At 42.9% G+C, this 19,346-nt stretch overlaps 1 protein-coding gene across 3 annotated transcripts in view; it reads right to left on the reverse strand.

Moving 5' to 3' along the window:
• FOXK1 (forkhead box K1) overlaps positions 1 to 19,346 on the reverse strand; it is a 56,694-nt gene that overhangs the window by 12,594 nt on the left and 24,754 nt on the right. For all 3 annotated transcript variants that reach the window (XM_054842655.1, XM_054842653.1, XM_054842654.1), the window contains exons 2-7: positions 17,973 to 18,170; positions 7,536 to 7,692; positions 6,129 to 6,275; positions 4,175 to 4,368; positions 2,836 to 3,002; positions 1,840 to 2,121 (exon numbers count right to left, since the gene is read on the reverse strand). In XM_054842655.1, coding sequence (XP_054698630.1) covers positions 1,840 to 2,121; positions 2,836 to 3,002; positions 4,175 to 4,368; positions 6,129 to 6,275; positions 7,536 to 7,692; positions 17,973 to 18,170 — 1,145 coding nt within the window. The remainder of the gene's footprint in view (positions 1 to 1,839; positions 2,122 to 2,835; positions 3,003 to 4,174; positions 4,369 to 6,128; positions 6,276 to 7,535; positions 7,693 to 17,972; positions 18,171 to 19,346) is intronic.

The raw sequence follows: 19,346 nt of genomic DNA on the forward strand, positions 1-19,346 counted from the left end.
TGGACATAAGAATAGGGAAGATGAGTCCCTCTGAAATACTTATCTTGAAGCATATCAGAAGGTCAGGGACGAATATTTGAAAACACTAACAGTCTCTATTGCACATATACTTTATCAATATTAAGAACATTCTTACAGCATAAGACACCCAACCAAAAAAAAAAATCAAGATTATAAACTTGATCCTTTGTCCTAAAAAGGCATTGTCTCCCTTATTGGCACATTACAGCTGTGATATGGACAGCAGTCACTGCAAAGCTCATAGCTTACTTTGTAATTACAGGCAAATTGGCCTGACTCTCAATACCACACAGCAGGAGAAGGCATTAGGATCTTAAACAATGCCTGGAGCCAAAAGTCTGCAACAGCTTGCTGTCAGGCCTACATGCACGTTGATTTAAAAGGAAGTCTTCCCACAATTGCAAGCTTTTGCCAGCTATGGAAGTACGGGAAGAAACCAGGAGGGAGAGGAAAAAAAAAAAAAAAGAAAAAAAGAGGGTTGAGTTCCTCAACATCCTCAACAGAGATAACTGTGAGGGCACTCAACCACCTATCTCACTTCCCAGGACAAGTTAGGGGTCAATTTAGCAGGTAGGTAACAGCTACAGGGCAGGCTCCTGCTGGGCATGCAGGAGAAGAGACCCACTCTTCTCTTCCAGGGGCTCTACGGGTCTCAAAGCAGAGAAGGTAGGCAGGAAGCACAAACTCATTGGTCCTGCAGGAAGGTATTTCTTCCATTTTAATATTAGGTCCATAAGCATTGACCTGCAGAGGCAGGCTGATGGAAAGTAGGGAGAGAAGAAGCAAGGAAAGCTGGGAGATTAGGAAAGAAAATGGAACAACCAGGAAAAACAACAGGAAGGTAGAAACTAGAAAAGGATATGAGTGGGAATAAGAGAGGGACAAGTAGGGAAAGAATGAGTGACAGTAAGAATTAGTGAATGAAAGAAGGGAGCAGGTGACAGATAGGCAGCTGCAACTGTTAGCACTTCAGGAACACATATGGGATCCAGACAGGAATTTCTAGAGAATGCAAGTGAAACTCAAGCAGGATAATCAGTGCTGAACTAAAAATGCCAGTGGTCCTGTTACTGCAGTAGGGGAAGGTCTTTGTCATTCTTTTCTTTCTCTTTGAGAAGAACCATTGCCCCACCGCTCACATAAAAGCAGAGTAACTAGTCTTGCTGCTGGTGCAACACATCTATCTTGTAGCACTAAGCCCTTCCGAATGGTGAGCAGACACGGTGCTGTCTAGGTCACAGCAAAAGAACATTAACTTACTAAATCCCCCAAGGCTGCAATTTCCAGCTAGGAAAAAGAGGCCTCTGTTGTAACTAGTTTTTGAAGATTGCTTTAATGGGGCACTGCCTGCACTTCCAGAAGCACATGTTTTCCTCTAGGAACCCAGGCCCATGGAAAAGAAGGGTTCGATCATTTATTTACAAGGCCGTCCTGACACAGAGAGTTTCACCCTTTCCCAGGCCATCTCTTTTGGCTAGAAAAAGCAGACATTTCCATAGCATATCCAGCTGACCAATACACAGGCATATACCCAATACTGATATTGAGGATAATATAAATATTTTAAACACTGCATGTTTTTTTTCAGCCTCCAAAGTACATTAGATTTGTTCCCCACAGGAGACAAGGGAGCACAGTTGTCCTGCTCACTAGGTAGAGACATCAAATGGATGAGCTCTTACTTGGTTTAAGTTTTACCTGGAGAAACATCTTTTATTAAGGGCTAAGCATCCAGTAGGTGAAACAGTGTCTGACCATCCACCCCCCTAAGCTTGCTCAAGACTTATTAGCAGAGTAGCAAGGGAGGTGAAAAGCTACCTCGGTGGTCACCAGCTAAGTCCAACACTGCTCCTGCAGCTTCATGAGCTCCTCCTGCTGTGCCCTGATTTGTGAGGATGTATCCGTTTGCAGAGTTTGCAGAGGAGGTCACAACTCGGACCATTGTAACAGTGGGAGCTTGTTGAACTACGTGAATTGCATGACATGAAGGCTGTTGAGAAGTAACTATCGATGCTGGCATGTATGCAACTGGTTTTGCCACCAGAGTAGATGGTCGGGGAGGAACAGCCATAATCACTGGCTGGGCACTGACTGGAGATCCTAAACAGAAGAGAAGCATACATTAATAGGAGAGGCAAAAAGGCCTCCATTCATTTCACCTATGTACTTCTAATCTGCAATACTCAGTCCTTCAGCATTGGCAGGAGTGGGGGTAGGGAACAGAAAAATAAGGCTTGAAAGATACCACATTCTATCTTCTCTTTCCTAATTTACAAAAACTTTACTTGCCCTCTGAGCACATTTCTGTGAACAACAGCCACAATAAGCACAAAAAAAAAAAAGAAGGTTTACTTAATGAGCTTTTGCCTTCCAACTTCACCAGGAACACACTATACATCAGGCCAGTTACAGCACAGCTGACAAGCAGATACTTACCAGAGCTTAACAAATTACCAAGGCCCTGGCCACAGCACCACAGAACTCTGCGTAGCCAAGGTGATCTTATCCAGAAGGCTAGTAAATTAGCATGAGCTACGCACTGTCATGTCTACTCTGCTGTCAGTTCTTTAGAGCCACCTAATTCAAGGTTAGCTCATGTATTTCTATACATTCCTGTATCTCCTGCCCCCTCATCCAAAGACTAGTAAGAAAAGTGGTCTAAAGTTACATACGCATCATTGGTATCTAACAACGAAGTGGAAAGAGATACCCAGATCCTCCTGTAACACACTGGCAGAAGCATTCCTGCTGTGTCCTCAGCATGGCACTTGGTGCAATTGAACAGTTCCCCTCTATGAAACAAGAGCTACTCACCAGGTGCACTCTGTGAATACCGATACTCTGGAACAGAGGCTAACTTTGACCCAAAGTCATGATCATGTGGAATAGGTGAGCCCTCCCGTGATAGGCACTCTGGAGTCTGTAGGCCACTAGAGTGAGGGGACAGCAGGCCAGGGTGAGTAGGGGAGGCAGGAGCACTCCTGAAACACCAGAACATAGTATTGGCAAGTGTAGATGCATTTTGACCACAAGACAGCAGTAGAGACCAAGAGTTATCTCCAGTACAGGATTCTCTAGCAGAAGGACAGCCTTTCTTCCACACTACCTACCCACTATAATCTTGCTGGGAAGAGTTGAAAGGTACACAATAACCTCACAAATGCTCTAGCACCAAATACTGTCTTATTATTCCTTGCTGAAGGAAACTGGACCCTACAGAGTATGCATAACATTTCATTTTAACACCCACTGCTGACAGAGAAGCTGCAAGTGCCTCATGTTCATATCAGTTTTATGATTTCAGGCCACTCTCAAACACTGACAAAGATCCTTTGAGAGTGATGAGTGGAGAAGAGGAAAAAGATGCAATGTAGATGCAAGTGTCTGGCCCCACATATGCTCACAGAGCAGTTGCTCCCCCTTCTCCCCATTGCCTCCTTTCCCAACCACCTGGTTCCCACCTCTGGTCCCATGTGGCCAAACACAGTTGAACTGAACATTTCTTTAATAAAAAACAAGACAGAGAAGCTGATGAGCTGAACACATCTCCTCCTGTCTCCCCTCCCATTTTAAAAGACAGAAAAGAGGAGGTGTGGGAGGAATGTTACATGGAACTGCTCCAGCTTGTGTTGAATTGCAAGTCTTATCCTCACAGCTACAGGGCTCAGAAAACTGCCATTGCACACAGCTCCTCTTTAGCAGTTCCACTGCAGACTAGAGCGGCTACACAGAACACCCGCCATTGCTTCATTGCTGACAACCATGATCAACCTGATCTTCCATATAGGAGAGTGTTTTAAATACCACAAGAGTTATTCCCACTATGATCTAATCCACATCTAAACACAGCTTTCCTGAAATGAGAGACTGGCATCTGAAAACACTTACTCCGGTAATAACTGCTTTAAATTTCTTTGAAATGATGCCAAACCAGGTATGTTTTGATGCATTTTTGTAGTTTGATTCTGGATTTTTTTTTTTTAGTAAACACTTAAGTCAGAACAATTTTCCGATTATGCCTCAGGACTATCTAACTATATTACCTCTCAAACTATAAACAGAAGTAAAGTTTGCTCACTACACTTCAGGAGAAGTTTCTGTTTATTTTCTTTGTAATGAGTTTGGCACAGTGATTAGAGGAAGCTGAAGTTACCTGGAAGAGAGGGGCCCAAAAGGTGTTCGGAAGCAGGACACTCCTCTTTGCCTTCGTTTTCTAAATGCTTGCTCTACTAGTTTGGCTTCAGAGGCAGGGTCAATTCGCCAAAAGGAGCCCTTTCCAGGCTCCTCCTGGGAGCGTGGGACTTTAATAAAGTAACGGTTCAAGGAGAGGTTGTGCCGAATGGAATTCTGCAGGAAGCAGAGGAATGAGATGATTATTTTGCCATGAGGAAGCATATAACAAAGACAAATGGGTTTTGACACACAGCTCAGAAAAATAAATTCCACATAGTCAGAATTGGTGCTGAAGACAGAAACAAGTCACTCAACTCGCACAGCTCCAAAGTCACAGGAGAACTGCAAGAGAAAACCTGGGGAAACGTGTCAGAGTCTCTACTAACCATGCTGAAAGATGGGTTTGCTTGGTACTACACCATCACTTAAATACATCTGGAGCCAGGTAGTGCAGTGACTTTTCTGTGGAAAGCAATCAAAGCAGAGCTTTTGCTGAGGCAGGGGGAAATCACTATAAACCACATCAGAACTCTCTCAAAAGACAGGCTTTATTCCAGGCAAGCGGAAAAAATTGCCTGAGCCTGTGCTAACTGCTTACCCGCCAAATTGGGATCAGCGGGGTGCCCAAACATGCCCTAAAGCACACTGCATCTCATGGCAATCATAATGCAAGCCAGTCAACATGCCCTCAGACAGGTGTCTCCAAAAATTTACGTGGCACTACTCTAGCACCATACAGCTCTCCAGATGTTGACAAGACTACTTGTCCTTTTCATTGCAAAAGCCCACCTCTGACTGGGTGCACCACCGTCTTTTGGGATAGGGGAAAGGCTCAGTAAAGCCCAGGTGCACACAAGCTCATTCCTCTTCCACTTCCAAAACAAAACAAGAGCTTTTTAGCAGCTTTAGACAAGCTCTTCACAAGTGAAGCCTTACAATGCTACTGGTAGGGGACGGGAAAAGGCTACCTCACCCTCCGCTGAAATGCAGCTCTCTTTGAAGCAGGATGCAGCAACTGGTTTGCAAAGCACAATTCTGCCGAGCAGGTTAAGGCAGGAAGTGAATTCCACAATTAATTAGAACTGCAGGGAAAAGCCAGGGAGGCAGGAGCGTATTTATTCCAACTGTACTCAAAGTGCACCAAGCAGTACTGCTCCTGCCAGTTGAACACAGTGAAACCAGCAGCTGCAAGAGTCTTTCCAGCTGCATTACTGTATTATATTCAAATGACAACACCCATTTCAGAGGTGCTATGCCAAGAAAGTCTGAAGGCAGGTGGAGCTGAGGTTTCTGGAACTTTGAAAGCAGCCCTCAAGTGAACTTTTAAGCTTGATTTAGCATGTGTTAACTGCATCCAAACTCTCCTATGAAGCTGTTCAGATTTCCTTTAATACCACAAGGAAGGCACAGACTCGAAGTTCCCAAAGTTCCCATTCTGAGATTCAAAACTTTCAAATTGTGATTCAGGCAAGCCATGCAGTTGAAACAGTGGGAAAACAAAACATCTGTGATTAAGGTATTACTATGATTAATAACTGGGACCTCGGTTTTAGGCTGGACATCATCTCCTTGGACAGATCATGTCAAACAAAGACAAGGTGAAAGATAAAACAAACTTCAGGCAAGTATCTGGGCAGAGGAGCGACTGATAGCAAGGATGGGGAAGAATAAATAACAAAAAGGAAAGACACATGACTACAGAATTAAAAGGGATTCAGAATCAGAGAGCCCAATGGCAACACACTACATTGCCCTAGAAAGTACTTCAAAAAAAACTAATCACCCACAAACCAGTTAGCTTACGTTAAACAAATTCACTCTGGGAATAGTCAAAGCAGGTTTATTCCCAGTGCCCCAAATCTTTAATAAACGCATTTCAAAGCAGATAAACCCTGTCAAAGTAGTTTAAAAGCTCGTCAGTGTTAAGAACTCACCTGCCAGCCTTTGTCAGCAGTCCTGTAATATGGATAATGCTTGGTAATGTGGGCATAGATCCCACTTAGTGTTAATTGCCTGTCCTGTGCTGAAGATATAGCCTGCACAATTAGCTGAGCGTAAGAATACGGTGGCTTGGACTCATCCTAAGAAAAAACAAAGAGAAATTTAGTCACTAACAAAGAATTCCTCCACTAGAGTTTACCAACAACCCAAACTAAAAAAGCACATTGGGCTGTAGTTTCACAGATGCTAAGACAGCATCAGGGGCAACTAAGAGCAGCATCACCCTCTTCCCTTTCACTTCCATTTTACACTGCCAACTCCCAATTTAGCACAAGCATTTGTGCACAAACAGGACTATAGGACTAAGCCAGATTAAAGTATCTTCTTCCCTCCCCCCACAAATGCATACAAAATAGCTAACTTAAATCCAGTTCTGTTCCACACTGAATTTGCCACACATATTTACACCAGCAGAAGAAACAGGATCAGGACAAGCAATTGGAAGGGTGTAGGGTACATTCACTGCTTTCAGTGTTCATGAAACTAAGGCCTTCAAATCTGCCCAGCTACAACTAACTGTGTTAGAAAGGTTTCATGTAAGCATGCTATCAGATCTCCTCCCATCAACAAGCCCAATATGAAACTTGATCCTGTCCCTTCCCTTCTGCAGCAGGATTTGTTTCATTCTAGGAACTTTAATTTCTTTGCCAGATTTCATATTCCCAGATCTTCATATTACTCCATCAAGAACAGCCCTTCTTGTCTCAAGGGAGACTTCAATCTACAAAAAAGGCCATTTAGTATTGTGCTCCTCCACCCAATCCCTAATCAGGTGGTTTTGGATTTAGACCTTTCAACTTTGATCTGAAGATCAACTCAAAATTAATTTTTATCATTATAACTAAGCTATTTTTTAATCTAAATTCCACTTGCTACTCTCCTCATTTAACACTTCCCTGACAGGCCTTCGTGCTTGTTTTAAAGTCAGACTAAAGGCTTCTTATGGCAAGGATCTGGTTTCTTCCCCTGCTTCCCTTTTCTCCAACTGTGTTTGGCAAAATACCATTAATTGAAAGGGAAAAAACGAAGACTCTGAATTTCAATGCACCTCTTTATGGGTTCTTGATTTATCAAACAAGCAGAAAAACTCTTCTTGCTTAACCCTTTTAGTGCATGACTTGAATACACTTTGGGCAGCTATGACAGCAGATTCATCATCTACCACTAATAAGATGCTGGTTTCAAAATAGTCTCAAAACCCTGGAGGATACTGTATACAGAGCCCTTCTGGTCAGGGTATTCTCAGACCCCTTTTAACTATATTTAGCACCAGCATTAAATTGCCAGGTCTTAGTAAGCCTCCCAGTGAGCACTGCTGGGTAAGTAATATTTCTCTGAACCTTTGGGCTGTCCCCGCCAGATGCATCTGCCTGCTGTTCTGATGCTGCTTTTGCGGCATACTCTGCTGCCAGCTGCAGATCCGAGGTAATGTTGTGAACAAAACGATATCCTGAGGATCCAGCACCACGTGGACTGGCTGGGCAAGAGTTGGGAACACTAGAGAGGCAAAAAAGAAATAAAGTTATTTGTTACTTCATTTATCAACAAGACACAGTTCTTACTCTCTAAGGTACAGCAAAGCTCCCAGGTCACTGAGAAGCAGATATGCACTGGACTTATTTTTGCCTCTGAGGCTTATCCGAAGCCCAGACAGGTTGAAAAAACCTTGTCAGAGATAAAATTGGAATTTCTACAAAATCCTGACACATCCCCCCACTTTCTGCAATCACAAAACAGCAGAGTCTCAAAGCATTAAACAGCTGCTCTGTGTTTAGAGAAGCACTTAAAACAGTGTGGGACTTAACATACAGTGTATCAGGGATGAATTCTTAACTAAATAAATAGCTTGCTATTATAACTTGTGAATGAACAACACACCACTCTTCTTATAACACAGCTAATATTTAATCAATCCTTCTAACATATATGGGCTGTGTTCTTTTACAGTATCATAGTTAAAGCACCAGTGCAGGAATCTGCCCTGAGGGTCCCTTTCTAATAACACAGGAGCTTCAGAAGATCATACCCTGATCAATGCCATACAGCTAGAAACGAATATTTCCTCGATTCACCAGCAAATGCAGCTAACAAAAGGAGCTGCAGTCACTAGTGTACAATGCAGAAGGTAGCTCACTCCTCAGCTTTGGCTAGCATGGGGAAGAGAGTCCCAGGGCCACCACAAGATGGCATTACAGGAATGACTATTGAGTAGGAAAGCCATGCTAAAGCTGATAAAAAGCTACAAACAAATAAAAGGGCACTATAACTTCCGTGTGCCTGAGTGGTACTGCAGGTGAGTGCTACAAGATGAGAACTAATCAGAAAGGCTTGTCTAGGGATCACACATCCTTGATTCGCAGGGTTGGAAGGACAGAAGGAGAAGGATGAGTCTGGGAATCTGAAGTTCCCTTTTTCTGTCTCTCCTCCGTTTTGTGCTGTCTGGCATCGAGGGGTGCAGTGCTAGAGCAGTGTGATGCATAGCCAAATCCCAGGATTACATACATCATCTACATAAGAGCAGAGAAACAGTGAACAAGAAAGCAAAACAATGCACAGAAGATTTACAGAGCAAAACAAGCAGTTCAAATTCTACTAATAGATGCAAATTGAAGCCCACAGCTGGGAATCAGAACTCAGTAAAACTAGCATAAACAATCCTCTTACCAGTCAAATGCCCAGTAGTAGTGCTAACCCTGACGCAAGTAAATGCAGTAACTGACACCCAGAGCACTGTGCTAAATGCTGCATGAAAAAACACAGAACAATCCCTTCCTCAAAAAGGTGACTGTCTAAATAGCTTCCCCCGTATGCATGTACACATATGGACAGAGATAAACCAGTGAGACAACCCTTGTTTGCTCAATGGGCAATACCTTCAGTGTATAAGCAATCTGACAGCATAAGGAATGACCGTTTCCTACCACAAGTCCAGCCTGTAAACTGAGAAGTGCTGCTTCTCCTTGTGGCGTCTTTGCAAATGGCTGCAGTGCTGAGCTCAGCACAACCGAGACTGGTTTCTTTTAAGAGTGAATTATAGGATGGGGGGGCCAGGGGAGAGGGAAAAGGCAAAAGAAATATCCAGCCACAACAAACCCTTGCAACAGGAAACCCAGGCTCACCCATCTCCCATACACTAGCTGTGCAAAGTGTTGCACAGCATTTGGTAACCCTTTCAGCACCCACCCATAGCCCTTTGCATTAATGGGTGATATTATTTAGAAGCGTAGCAGGAGGGGAAGCTTTCAGGAGGTGCAAGGTATATATAAAAAGTTGATGAGCCCATATGTATAAATCTCCCTTTGCCAGAGATAAAGGCATTTCTTAGCTAGTCTTTCAAAACGCAGAGACCTGTTTGTGCAGGAAAATGAATCAAAGTTTACTATTCCACACTTTTAGCCAGCTTTGGAAGTGGATAATGCTAAACCACAGAAGACGCTCTTGATGTCTTAGTATTCACATGGGGAGCTGGTGTGAATTTAATTATTCCGCTGTCATTTTTCAATAGCTTCTCCACATACACACTTCTTATAATGTGTAGATAATTACAAATGAAAGTCATTTTCATACATGAAACAATGACAAACCAAAACCACGGCAATTCTTTTTATCTTTGTTTTTGGCATCTGAGCAATTATTGTAACACATGGACTAGGAATGAAATAGGATGAAACAGAGTCTTCTGATTTTGTTCTTCATCTGCAGGAATACATGAACAGCAAACCACAGACACCAGCCAAAACTCAGGTCAAGGATATGGAAGAGAGGAAGGTTCTCCAGTAAATCTATGCACTGCACAAAGCTGTATTTCTTCAGGATTTTTTTTTTTTTTAAAATAAAACTAGTATGGCTTCAAAAACTGTCCCATGCAGTTCAGACACAAGAACTGATTCTTCAAAATTAGCAGAGGAAGTAGCCCAGTTTTTGCTGTTTAAATTTTAGCTTCTGAGGCTGATAATGAGTTTTAAGTATGATTTCTTGCCTTTAAAAAAAACAAAGGGAGAAACTCTTACCCTGCAGGGCTGCGATTCTCTTGAGTGCTGACAGAGCCCCTCCAACCTAAACTGTTGTTAACTTTTAGAAAAGCCAGTCTCTTCCACCAGATAGTCACTGTAAGAACCTGATAGTCCCTTGAAGAAGCAGCTGCCCTGTGGGACAGCCACAGATGTAGCTCAAGATTTGGAAGAGGTATTATTCTTTTACCAGAACAGAGCACTTCTGCCCAGGTAGCCCTACCTCCTTTCAGCCTGGATCAATGATCAAATCAAGAGACAGGGCTACAGAACAGACATGAACTTTTAGCTGCTCCATGCAAAAAGACAGGGTACACAGGCTGCTAAGTGTTCAACCTCTCAGTCATAGAGGCTTCCGAGGGAAGGGAGAAAGAGCTGACTACTGGAAAAAACAAGAAGGCAAAATCTGTTCTCTCCACCCCCAACATGGGACAGAAGGAGTGAAGAAACAGTTTTACTAAAAATATCCCTCTGAGGGTTAAGTTAAAATTAAACATTAGTGCAGTCAAAAGAAAACAAGCAAACACAATGCAGTGACATCAGTTTCCTGGAGTTCCTGGAATTCTCCTCACCACCCAGAGCTGTGGCTGGCCAGGGACACTTGCATGCACTCACACCCCCTTTAAAAATATTATGGAACAAAGACTTTTCCCTACAAACACCTGTTAGGGCTACAAAACAAAAATCAAGTGTGGGGACAGTGATTATGATTTGTTGGATTTTAATATTGCATCAATACTTGGAGATAACTTGATCCATTTTGATACTATAACCCGTTACTGAGAAAAGCTACAGAATTTGCAGTTTCACCCAGCTCTCGGACATCCTAGCTTACTGCTGTGATCCACACTTACCGTCCATGCAGGCAAGCTTAGCTTACAAGCAATTCAAGCTAATTTAGGTTAACCTTGTCTGTTATGGAAGAGGGCATTTCAGAGGGAAAGCAAGTGTTTTACACCAATGAAAGATGCACAGAGCATGTAAACGAATCAGCTGCAGTTACCCAGTCTCAATCCTGTGGAACCATGATCAATGCCCCAACTCCCAGAGATCTGATATCCACTGAGGATTCAGCATCTCAACTTGAAACATTGACTGCAGGTAGTCATCGAGCCACAGTTCCCCAAATACCACACTGAGACTCAGCTTTAGAATCAGACTACCACCACGTGCTGAATCACATCGGTCCTTTGCATGTTTTCCATTTAATACTTAACCCTTCTTCAGCTGGAAGGCCAGAAAGATGAGGGCTGAACACAGTGTCTGCAATACATTGACCTGTATAATGGGTAGAATGCCTTTTAAACACAGGGCTTACTTCTGGCTATTGAGAATGTAACAGGTCTTGTAGCATCATGATTTACTTTCAACACCTGCCAACAGCAATCTAGCCTCTTAAGTTCACAGCACTTTCTCACAACAATTAAGTCTTTAAACACGAGCTATTGGAGATGATGTACAACTTACTGCATTTCTGCTGGAATGTCCAAAAATCAGTTTGCTTTAAAGAATCAGAATGCATGAATAGGATGGACCACTACGTGCATGGTGTGTTGCTTCCTCTTCTCATTTCAAAAAAAGAAGGATACAGCAGATCCAGAGAAGGTACTGATGGGGATAACTAGGATGATCAGAGATAGGGAATGGATTCCACATAGGAAAGAAATAGTTTAAGACAGAAGCTGAGGTACAAGGTGATAGAACCTATAAAAACAAACTAGGAGGTGTTCAGCTCCTGGCCTCTTCCAATAGAAGAGATGGTAAACACAAAATGAAACTAAGCAGCAGGTCCAAAACAAGAGAAAGTGCTTCTGTGTTTGCAGTTACAGTGTGGAATGACACGCTGTAAGACAGGGCTGATGCTAGAAGGCTACGTGAATGCAAAAGGCCATTATCCAAGCTCTTGGTGAAAGGAAGAAGGCAGGGAACCCATCCAGGGGCTTTATTAGACAGATGGTCAGGAAGTCCCTGCTTTGAGGCAGCCCCCGATCCAAGAAAACTGTGGAGGCAGACTGCACATAGGTTAGTATTACTCTATTTTCTCTGTTCTTATATTACCCCAAAGATACTCATCTGAGGCAGAATACTGGGTTAGAGGGATCTGTTGCCTGAACACATACAGTGATTCTTATGCAAAAATCTTTAGACTCTCCAAATACTAGCCAGATTTTACAAACTGAGGGAAAAAATATAAAAATGAAGCAACAAGTGGGAAAATTATTTATTTATGGTCATATCACAAGTCTATGAACAAGCTGGGAACATAAACACTCCCAAACTCCAATGTCAATTTCTCCGGGAGAAGCAGTAAGAATGCAGGAAAACTGCCCTATTACTTAATTTCATTCTTTTCTGCAAGAGAGGTACCTGCAGGGATCAAGCCAGGAATATGGATAAAGTACCTATCCTCTCCAGGACAAAGAGGAAAGACTACCTGGGATCCCACATAAAAATTGTTCACCTGACTTGGACTCACTAAAGAAGAAAACCCCCATCTCTTCGACTTTGTGGTTTAAGATACAGTACACACATGGGCAGTGCCTTTGAAAAATGCCTAAGTGCACATCTGTGAAGCAGGTACAGAAGACACAGCAGTGAGAAAAGCTGCAGCCTTGGCAACACTGCCAATACACAGATTCCTGTCTGAGTAGGCAGGGGTTTTTAAGCCCCTATTGAGTACAAAGGGAGAATCCCCTTTCTTAACATCTTCCCCAGTCTCCTCAAATGCAAATAGGAGGTGTGCTGCCCTGCACACAAGGCTATGTTAGACAAGTGCCACAAACCTCAGACTACCCCTATATTCCATTTCATAAGCCTGCAGAAAGGGACACCAAAAGATACAGGGACACTTTTTACGTGCAATAAGCAAGAATCAGGTCAAAGTACAACACTTCGGCTTGCGAAACGAGCATTTCCATGATACGCCAATCAGCAATAATGGGTGAGAATCCTCTAACGCTCTCTCCTTCCCCAGCCTAGCCCCAAAAACGTAACTCAAAGAAAGGCAAGTCCTTGCACGTTGCATGTTTCAGACAAGTTTCAGAAACAATCACAAGTGGTGTGACTGCCAAACCAAACTGGATTTTGATGCGAAAGGAGAAATCTGATAGCTACCCTGCCTGCTTAATGCTGAAGAAGAACAAAGCTGTCAAACAAGCCACAAGGAGAGAAAGTTAGCTATCGGCAAAAGTTGAAATTCTTATTACTTGTCTGTGCTCCAGTGGTTCCCCTCTTCAAAAGGAAGTGAGCTCACTCTGGCCATGGACTCAGTAAACATTTTATACCAATCAGGGGAAGAGGAAGTGCTCATGTAGCTGGTGACATCTGCAACCTTTCCTCCAGCACATGGCTTGGCACATCTCCTCTAGCACATGGTCCATTATCTGAAATAAACATGCGTAGGAACTCCCAAGCCCAGTATAGATCACTGCTTTTCTTATGTGATGTATATACACCACGCTAGTTGGCTTGTGGTTTGGAGACAAGGGTGATTAAAAATAATCACCGCCTGGCCAATTGTGGGACTTATCTGAGCTGTATATTCTGCCTGAATGCAGGAAGTAATGGATAACCAAGACAATGCAAAAGAGCCTGCAAAAAAGCCTGCCTTGGAGCTCTTCACCAGCTTTTCCAGTTAGATGGCTAATAGTGCTATAGGAAGAAGGAAAGCCCAAATGAAATGGAGCAGGCAGTATTTATGCATCCTGCTCCAGTGAGTGAATGCATCCACTGAAGTCAGGGTTCATTCAGCTTCTCACTGCATACCTTCAGAGGAAACACAAGTTCAGATTAAGTCCCAAGTGTTCTGAAACAGTGTTGTACAGCTGTCCTGGAGCCCATTAAAAAAAATACTCCTTTTCCAAGCCAAGTCAGAATCAAAGCATAGCCAGCATTTGCGCATCTACTATAACATGGCTCACACACATGCTCTTCTGTCATGCTTTATGGAATGAAAGCTCAATACATAATTTATCTATTACACACTCTTGGAAAGTAGTAATTACACTATACATGCATAAAAATCAGACAATGAATTTAAATGACCTGTTAAAGGCCACAAAAGTTGGTGGCTAAGCCAAGATAACTGCATTTCCTGGCGTGCAGGCCTCTGAGTAATCCACTATCAGAGCATGCAACATGTTACTGAGCTAATTTTGCCTAGTGAAAAATATGAAAAAAGGAAGTAAGGTTAAAAAATAGAGCTTATGAAGCCATGGCAATTCAGCTCACATCTTCTGGTTTACTAATCAAGGTTATAAAACAAAAGATGCAGAAGGATACCTGCTGATCTTTCATTATTCATACCATTAACTTCATTGTAAACTAGATATCGACCCTTCTAGAAACAGCTGAACATGGGCAGGCACATTAAGTACTAACAACTGAAATACAAATTTGGGTCCACACACAAGTATGTACTAGCTTAGGTATCAGCACAGAACCTCACCAGACACTTTTCAAGCAGTGGTTTTCACAGTGCTCTAAGGGCTCTTCCCTGTAAATGTCAAAGAATTTTTTTTTTTTATTGATAAAGACTATGTATATGAGCTAACTATCCATGCCCTTTCAGTGAAAAAAACAAACAAGTACAAGACAAAGTGTTCAAACCCACAATCATTCCGGTGCAGAGATAAGCTAGAAGTAGCAGCTTATTCCAGTAGAATTGGGAAGCATGTACAGAGAAATAATTTCATTTTCATAAATACTGAAAAACCAACCCTGAGGGCAGTGCTAGAGAGAGATGCTATTTGGAAAACTGAGTTAAGTTATTACTACAGGGTCATTAACACCAAATGGAAGATAAAAGGAAAACTAAACACTGTAAATCTAAACTCCAACTCAGCATGACTTTGAGACCAGGAGTAGGCTCCTACATCACACCTTGTCTCTGTGGATCTGTTTATAATCCAAGCATAAGCCACCCTGGGGACTAGATTGCAACACATACATAGAGTCACATTCATATAGATATCACAGACATACAGCAAAACCAGGCAAAGCTAAGTGTTTGTAGCATAGGTAAGGAACTTCACATCACCAGCATCACCCAAAGAGGATCCTCCAAGTGCAAGCTGCAGAACCTTAAAGCCACAAAGCCTCAAGACTGTCCCCCTTAGCTCCTGAAACTGTGAATCGGTTCTCCCCCCCAACAGGCAGAGCTGAATTTAAACAAACTACACATGGTTTTCACATGGTTTTTCAATGCCTTGAATCTACTGAGAAGAGATTTGGTGTCACTCTGCTCTTACTTATGTTATGTAAAATGGGCAGGCTGCTTCTACCAATTTCTTACAACCACAGTGGCCTTTTCCTTTTTGGAACATGCAAGTCTGACTTTTTTTTAAAAGGAATTTTGAACTCAAAGCAGGAAGAAATAAGCCATGCCTGTGTGTAAGCCTCACAGCATGCTGCCAACCAAGATTTTCCCTTAAAGCTGTACAACAACATTCAAAACATCTACAAACAGCCCCTCCTGGAGATAAAACACCTAGCTAAAAAAACCAGTGGACACATTTCTCCCTAGGAGTAAGCAGGAATCTTGCTTTGCAAAGCTGCTGAGGGTGGCAGGTTTGGTTTTGTTTAACTAGAGCTCATTCCCTCTCTAGGCGGTGAACTTCGCAGAGGGAAAATAAATAGGCTGGAAAAAACCCAGAAGCTTGCAGGGGGGAACCTGCAGGGAATCAAGCTGAAAAGTAAACATGGAGGCAGAGCAGGGCCGGGGTCAGGAGGGCAGGGCTGGATCTGGCAGTGGGAGCTCAGGTACAGCCCCTGCCCCACACCGGGGTGGAGGCAGGAAAAAGGGGCCAAGAGCCACTTTCCAAAAAGGAAATTTCACCCTGCCCAGGATTTCCAAACTGCAATAATTTTCCATGGGCCAATCAGGGAGGAGCAAGGCAAACGCACCAAATTAGGAAAGTAAATACTAGAAGGGGGAGGAGGAGGAGAGCCCAGCTCATGCAACCACCTCCCAACACCAGCCATGGGAGAGGGGTGTGGGTCCCACGCTGAGCCCCTGCCAGCCATCCCAGCCCTGCCCTCAGGAAGGGGGAGAGGACACCATGCCAGCCTCGCCCACCACTGTGAAGCCACCAAGATAGCAGAGAGCTGCCCAGAAAGCCAGAATGCATAGCTACATGGTCCCCAAAGAGCATTCCCTTTCTCGGGTAGAAATACCCGAATCACTTCCCAAAGCCCAGCCCACAGGGTACAAGAGCTGCAAGACCCTGCCGGGGGAAGAGGGGAAAGGTTGAAGGGGCTGAGCAGGGATGTTTACAAACATGTCAGCCCCTCCTCTGTAAGAGGAACTCGGAAATGAAAGGGGTTTGGCAAGTGAAACCTCAGATGTCTTTTGAGGTTTTCTGAAGACTTGGCTGGATTAGATTCTGCTCAAGACAAACGGATGCAATCATTAATCATCCTTAGTAAACACTCTGTTACAGGCTGAGCACAATTCAACACTACTATTTCCACTTTCTCCTTATGCAAAGGAAACATTCTTGGGGAATCAAATATCAGTTGCAGGCATATGCCAGAGTCAAAAGATACGGCCTCTGTTAGTAACACAAACCACACTGTGCTGCTTTGCGCAAGATGACTGAATGGAAACTAACTACCATATGTTGGCAAAGAAACCATCCCCCTCCCCTCCCAGCAACAAGCTTCATCTAAAAAGAGAAGGTTAAATATAAACTAAAAGCAGTGCCTGAACAGAGGACTAAAACCACAGCTACCTCCAGCCCCCTCTTTCTAGAGTATCTGCACTGCACATCTGTGCAGCTCTGCAAGACTGGCGGAAAAACCCAAACAAGCAAGCGCCTCCACATCTATGCAAAACCAGACTGGCTTCATTGTCACACCGAAGTCGTTCTCAGCCACATAAATTTGTGTACTACTCACTGAGTCAGTGCTGTCAGAATGTTTGTGTATCAGACCTTTTAACAAATTTACAGACAAGAAAACAAACCAAAGGCTATTACTATTACCAGGTACACTCTTGTTATTCTGAGGCCTGCAAGTTTTAAAACTCTAATACATCATCCTATACCATGAGTCTACTTTATAAATTGTATTATACTTTAAGGAACAGCTTTAATGTTAACAGAGATTACACTGCAACTCTAACATCAGCTTTCTTGCTTGCTCTCTCAGCAAAGAGAAAGTATTCCAGACAGTAACTTGATGTTCAGGTTATTTCTAGTGCACATTCATGAATCAGATAATTTACAAAACAGGATACTCGCACAGATGTACATTCAGATTGCTACAGCCCCTCAGTACATGGTCAGCATCCTACCCCCATTTCCTTCTATTCCCAGGAAACCACGTGCCAATGGCCACCCTTGTCCCTAACTTCAGATAACACCGGTACCACCCAGCAACAGAGTATTACTGAGATAAAAATAAAACAGGCAGCCCTAACATAGAAAGTATTTGCCTGCTTTTTCTCCATGCATATAGGTAGCTCTTCATAGATATTTCTGATCCCACTGCCAGAGATAGACTAGTAACTCTATAGTATGAAACTAACACTCAAGTTCCCCCCTAACCCTTTGAGCTCTTAAACAAAACCCTTGTGCCCTACTTCCAGCCACCGTAACACGGTTTTTAGCAGTCTTCCATAATTTTGAACATCAGATATTTAACTAGCTATTTTTCATAGGCCATTTCAAGCACCAAGTGTACCAAACAAAACAGGGCCCACAGACTGATGTCAGAGAACACAGATGAGGTTTAGAGCAAGTAAACTTTGGGTAGTTAACATCTTACCTGATAGTGCCTGTGGGGGATGGAAGGGGACTGACCACGCTCCGGAGGTCCGGCTCCGGGATGTGGATCTTCAGAGGCGATATTTGAGGGTAAAGTGGCCGAAGGGGAGGCGATGAGGCTTCCTCTTTTGCTTCCTCTTTATGGTATAAAGATGTGAACTGGATCTTTATAACCGTGCTAGGGAATCGGAAAGTACATCTGTAAGGGAAAGGGAAAAGTCAGTTTCACACATGATACTAAACATATTTAAGTGGTTTTGTATCCAGTTGGTAAATTGTTAATTCATTCATAGCACAGAAGTCCACCATTCTCTAGAACATCTTTCTGCCCAGTGTCCTGGGCAGAATTACTGATCATTCATAAATCTATGTAAATGTATCAGTGTATCATGTATCACCTAGTGATTAGATGCAAGCTGAAGGTTTGGGTAAGTTAAGTGATTCCTCCAAGGCCATGTATTCTAATGACTAAACAAAATGCAGAACTATAGTGACAAACTCTTGGATTCCTGCTGTATCAAGGACTAGGATTTATCTTTTATTACCTCCTCACACATAATTCAGGAAGATACAAGCTACTAGAAAGTATCAAACCACCAGCAACATGGAGCAAGAGAGCCATAAAGTCCAGAGAGAGCAACAAACAGCCTTCAGGTAAGAACAGACAGCACTATTTAAAGACTGGCCTCTACATATTGTATAACTGATACCCATTTATATCTCTGCACATGATGCTAAAGGATCGCCTAGCAGGTTTCAGATAAAAATACATTCATTTAGAAGTGCCTCCCTTTAGACAACATGGGTTATAGCTAGCAGGGTCAGAACAGGCCTATAGGGCCTAATTTCTTCTCTAAATAACACTTCTTTCCAGTTGTTTTTTAGAAAAAAAAATAACCACACATCTACAAGTGTAGCCTTCAGGGGATGCTGGGAAATTCAAAATGAAATAAGCACTGACATTTTCCATATTTGAACAGAAAGCTTTCTAATTTATAATGTCTACAATAGGCATAGGGCTGTAAGAGCGAGTGTTCTGCAATTCTTCTTATTGCACTTTAATTAGACAATAATGTGCAATCAATACAAGCTTTCCAGGGATCATTTCATTGATACTAAGGTTAAAGCAGCAGGAAATAAAAACCAGGTTTCACCGTGGGAAAGGCCAGAGCACAGCACAGTAATTGTACTGGCTTCCAGCATCTTGCCTATAGAAGGAAATGAAGGGACTCGGGCAGTGTTGTTCCAGCACAGTAAGTGTCGGCTGAACGTAATTCTTTTAACCACTGCATTATTGAATCCTGCCACGTAACAGAACAAGGTGGTGGGCAAGTAAATCTGTATTTGTGACTACTTTATCTTAATGCTGCTATCG

The sequence above is a fragment of the Grus americana genome, chromosome 15, assembly GCF_028858705.1.
Source record: "Grus americana isolate bGruAme1 chromosome 15, bGruAme1.mat, whole genome shotgun sequence".
NCBI lineage: Eukaryota > Metazoa > Chordata > Aves > Gruiformes > Gruidae > Grus > Grus americana.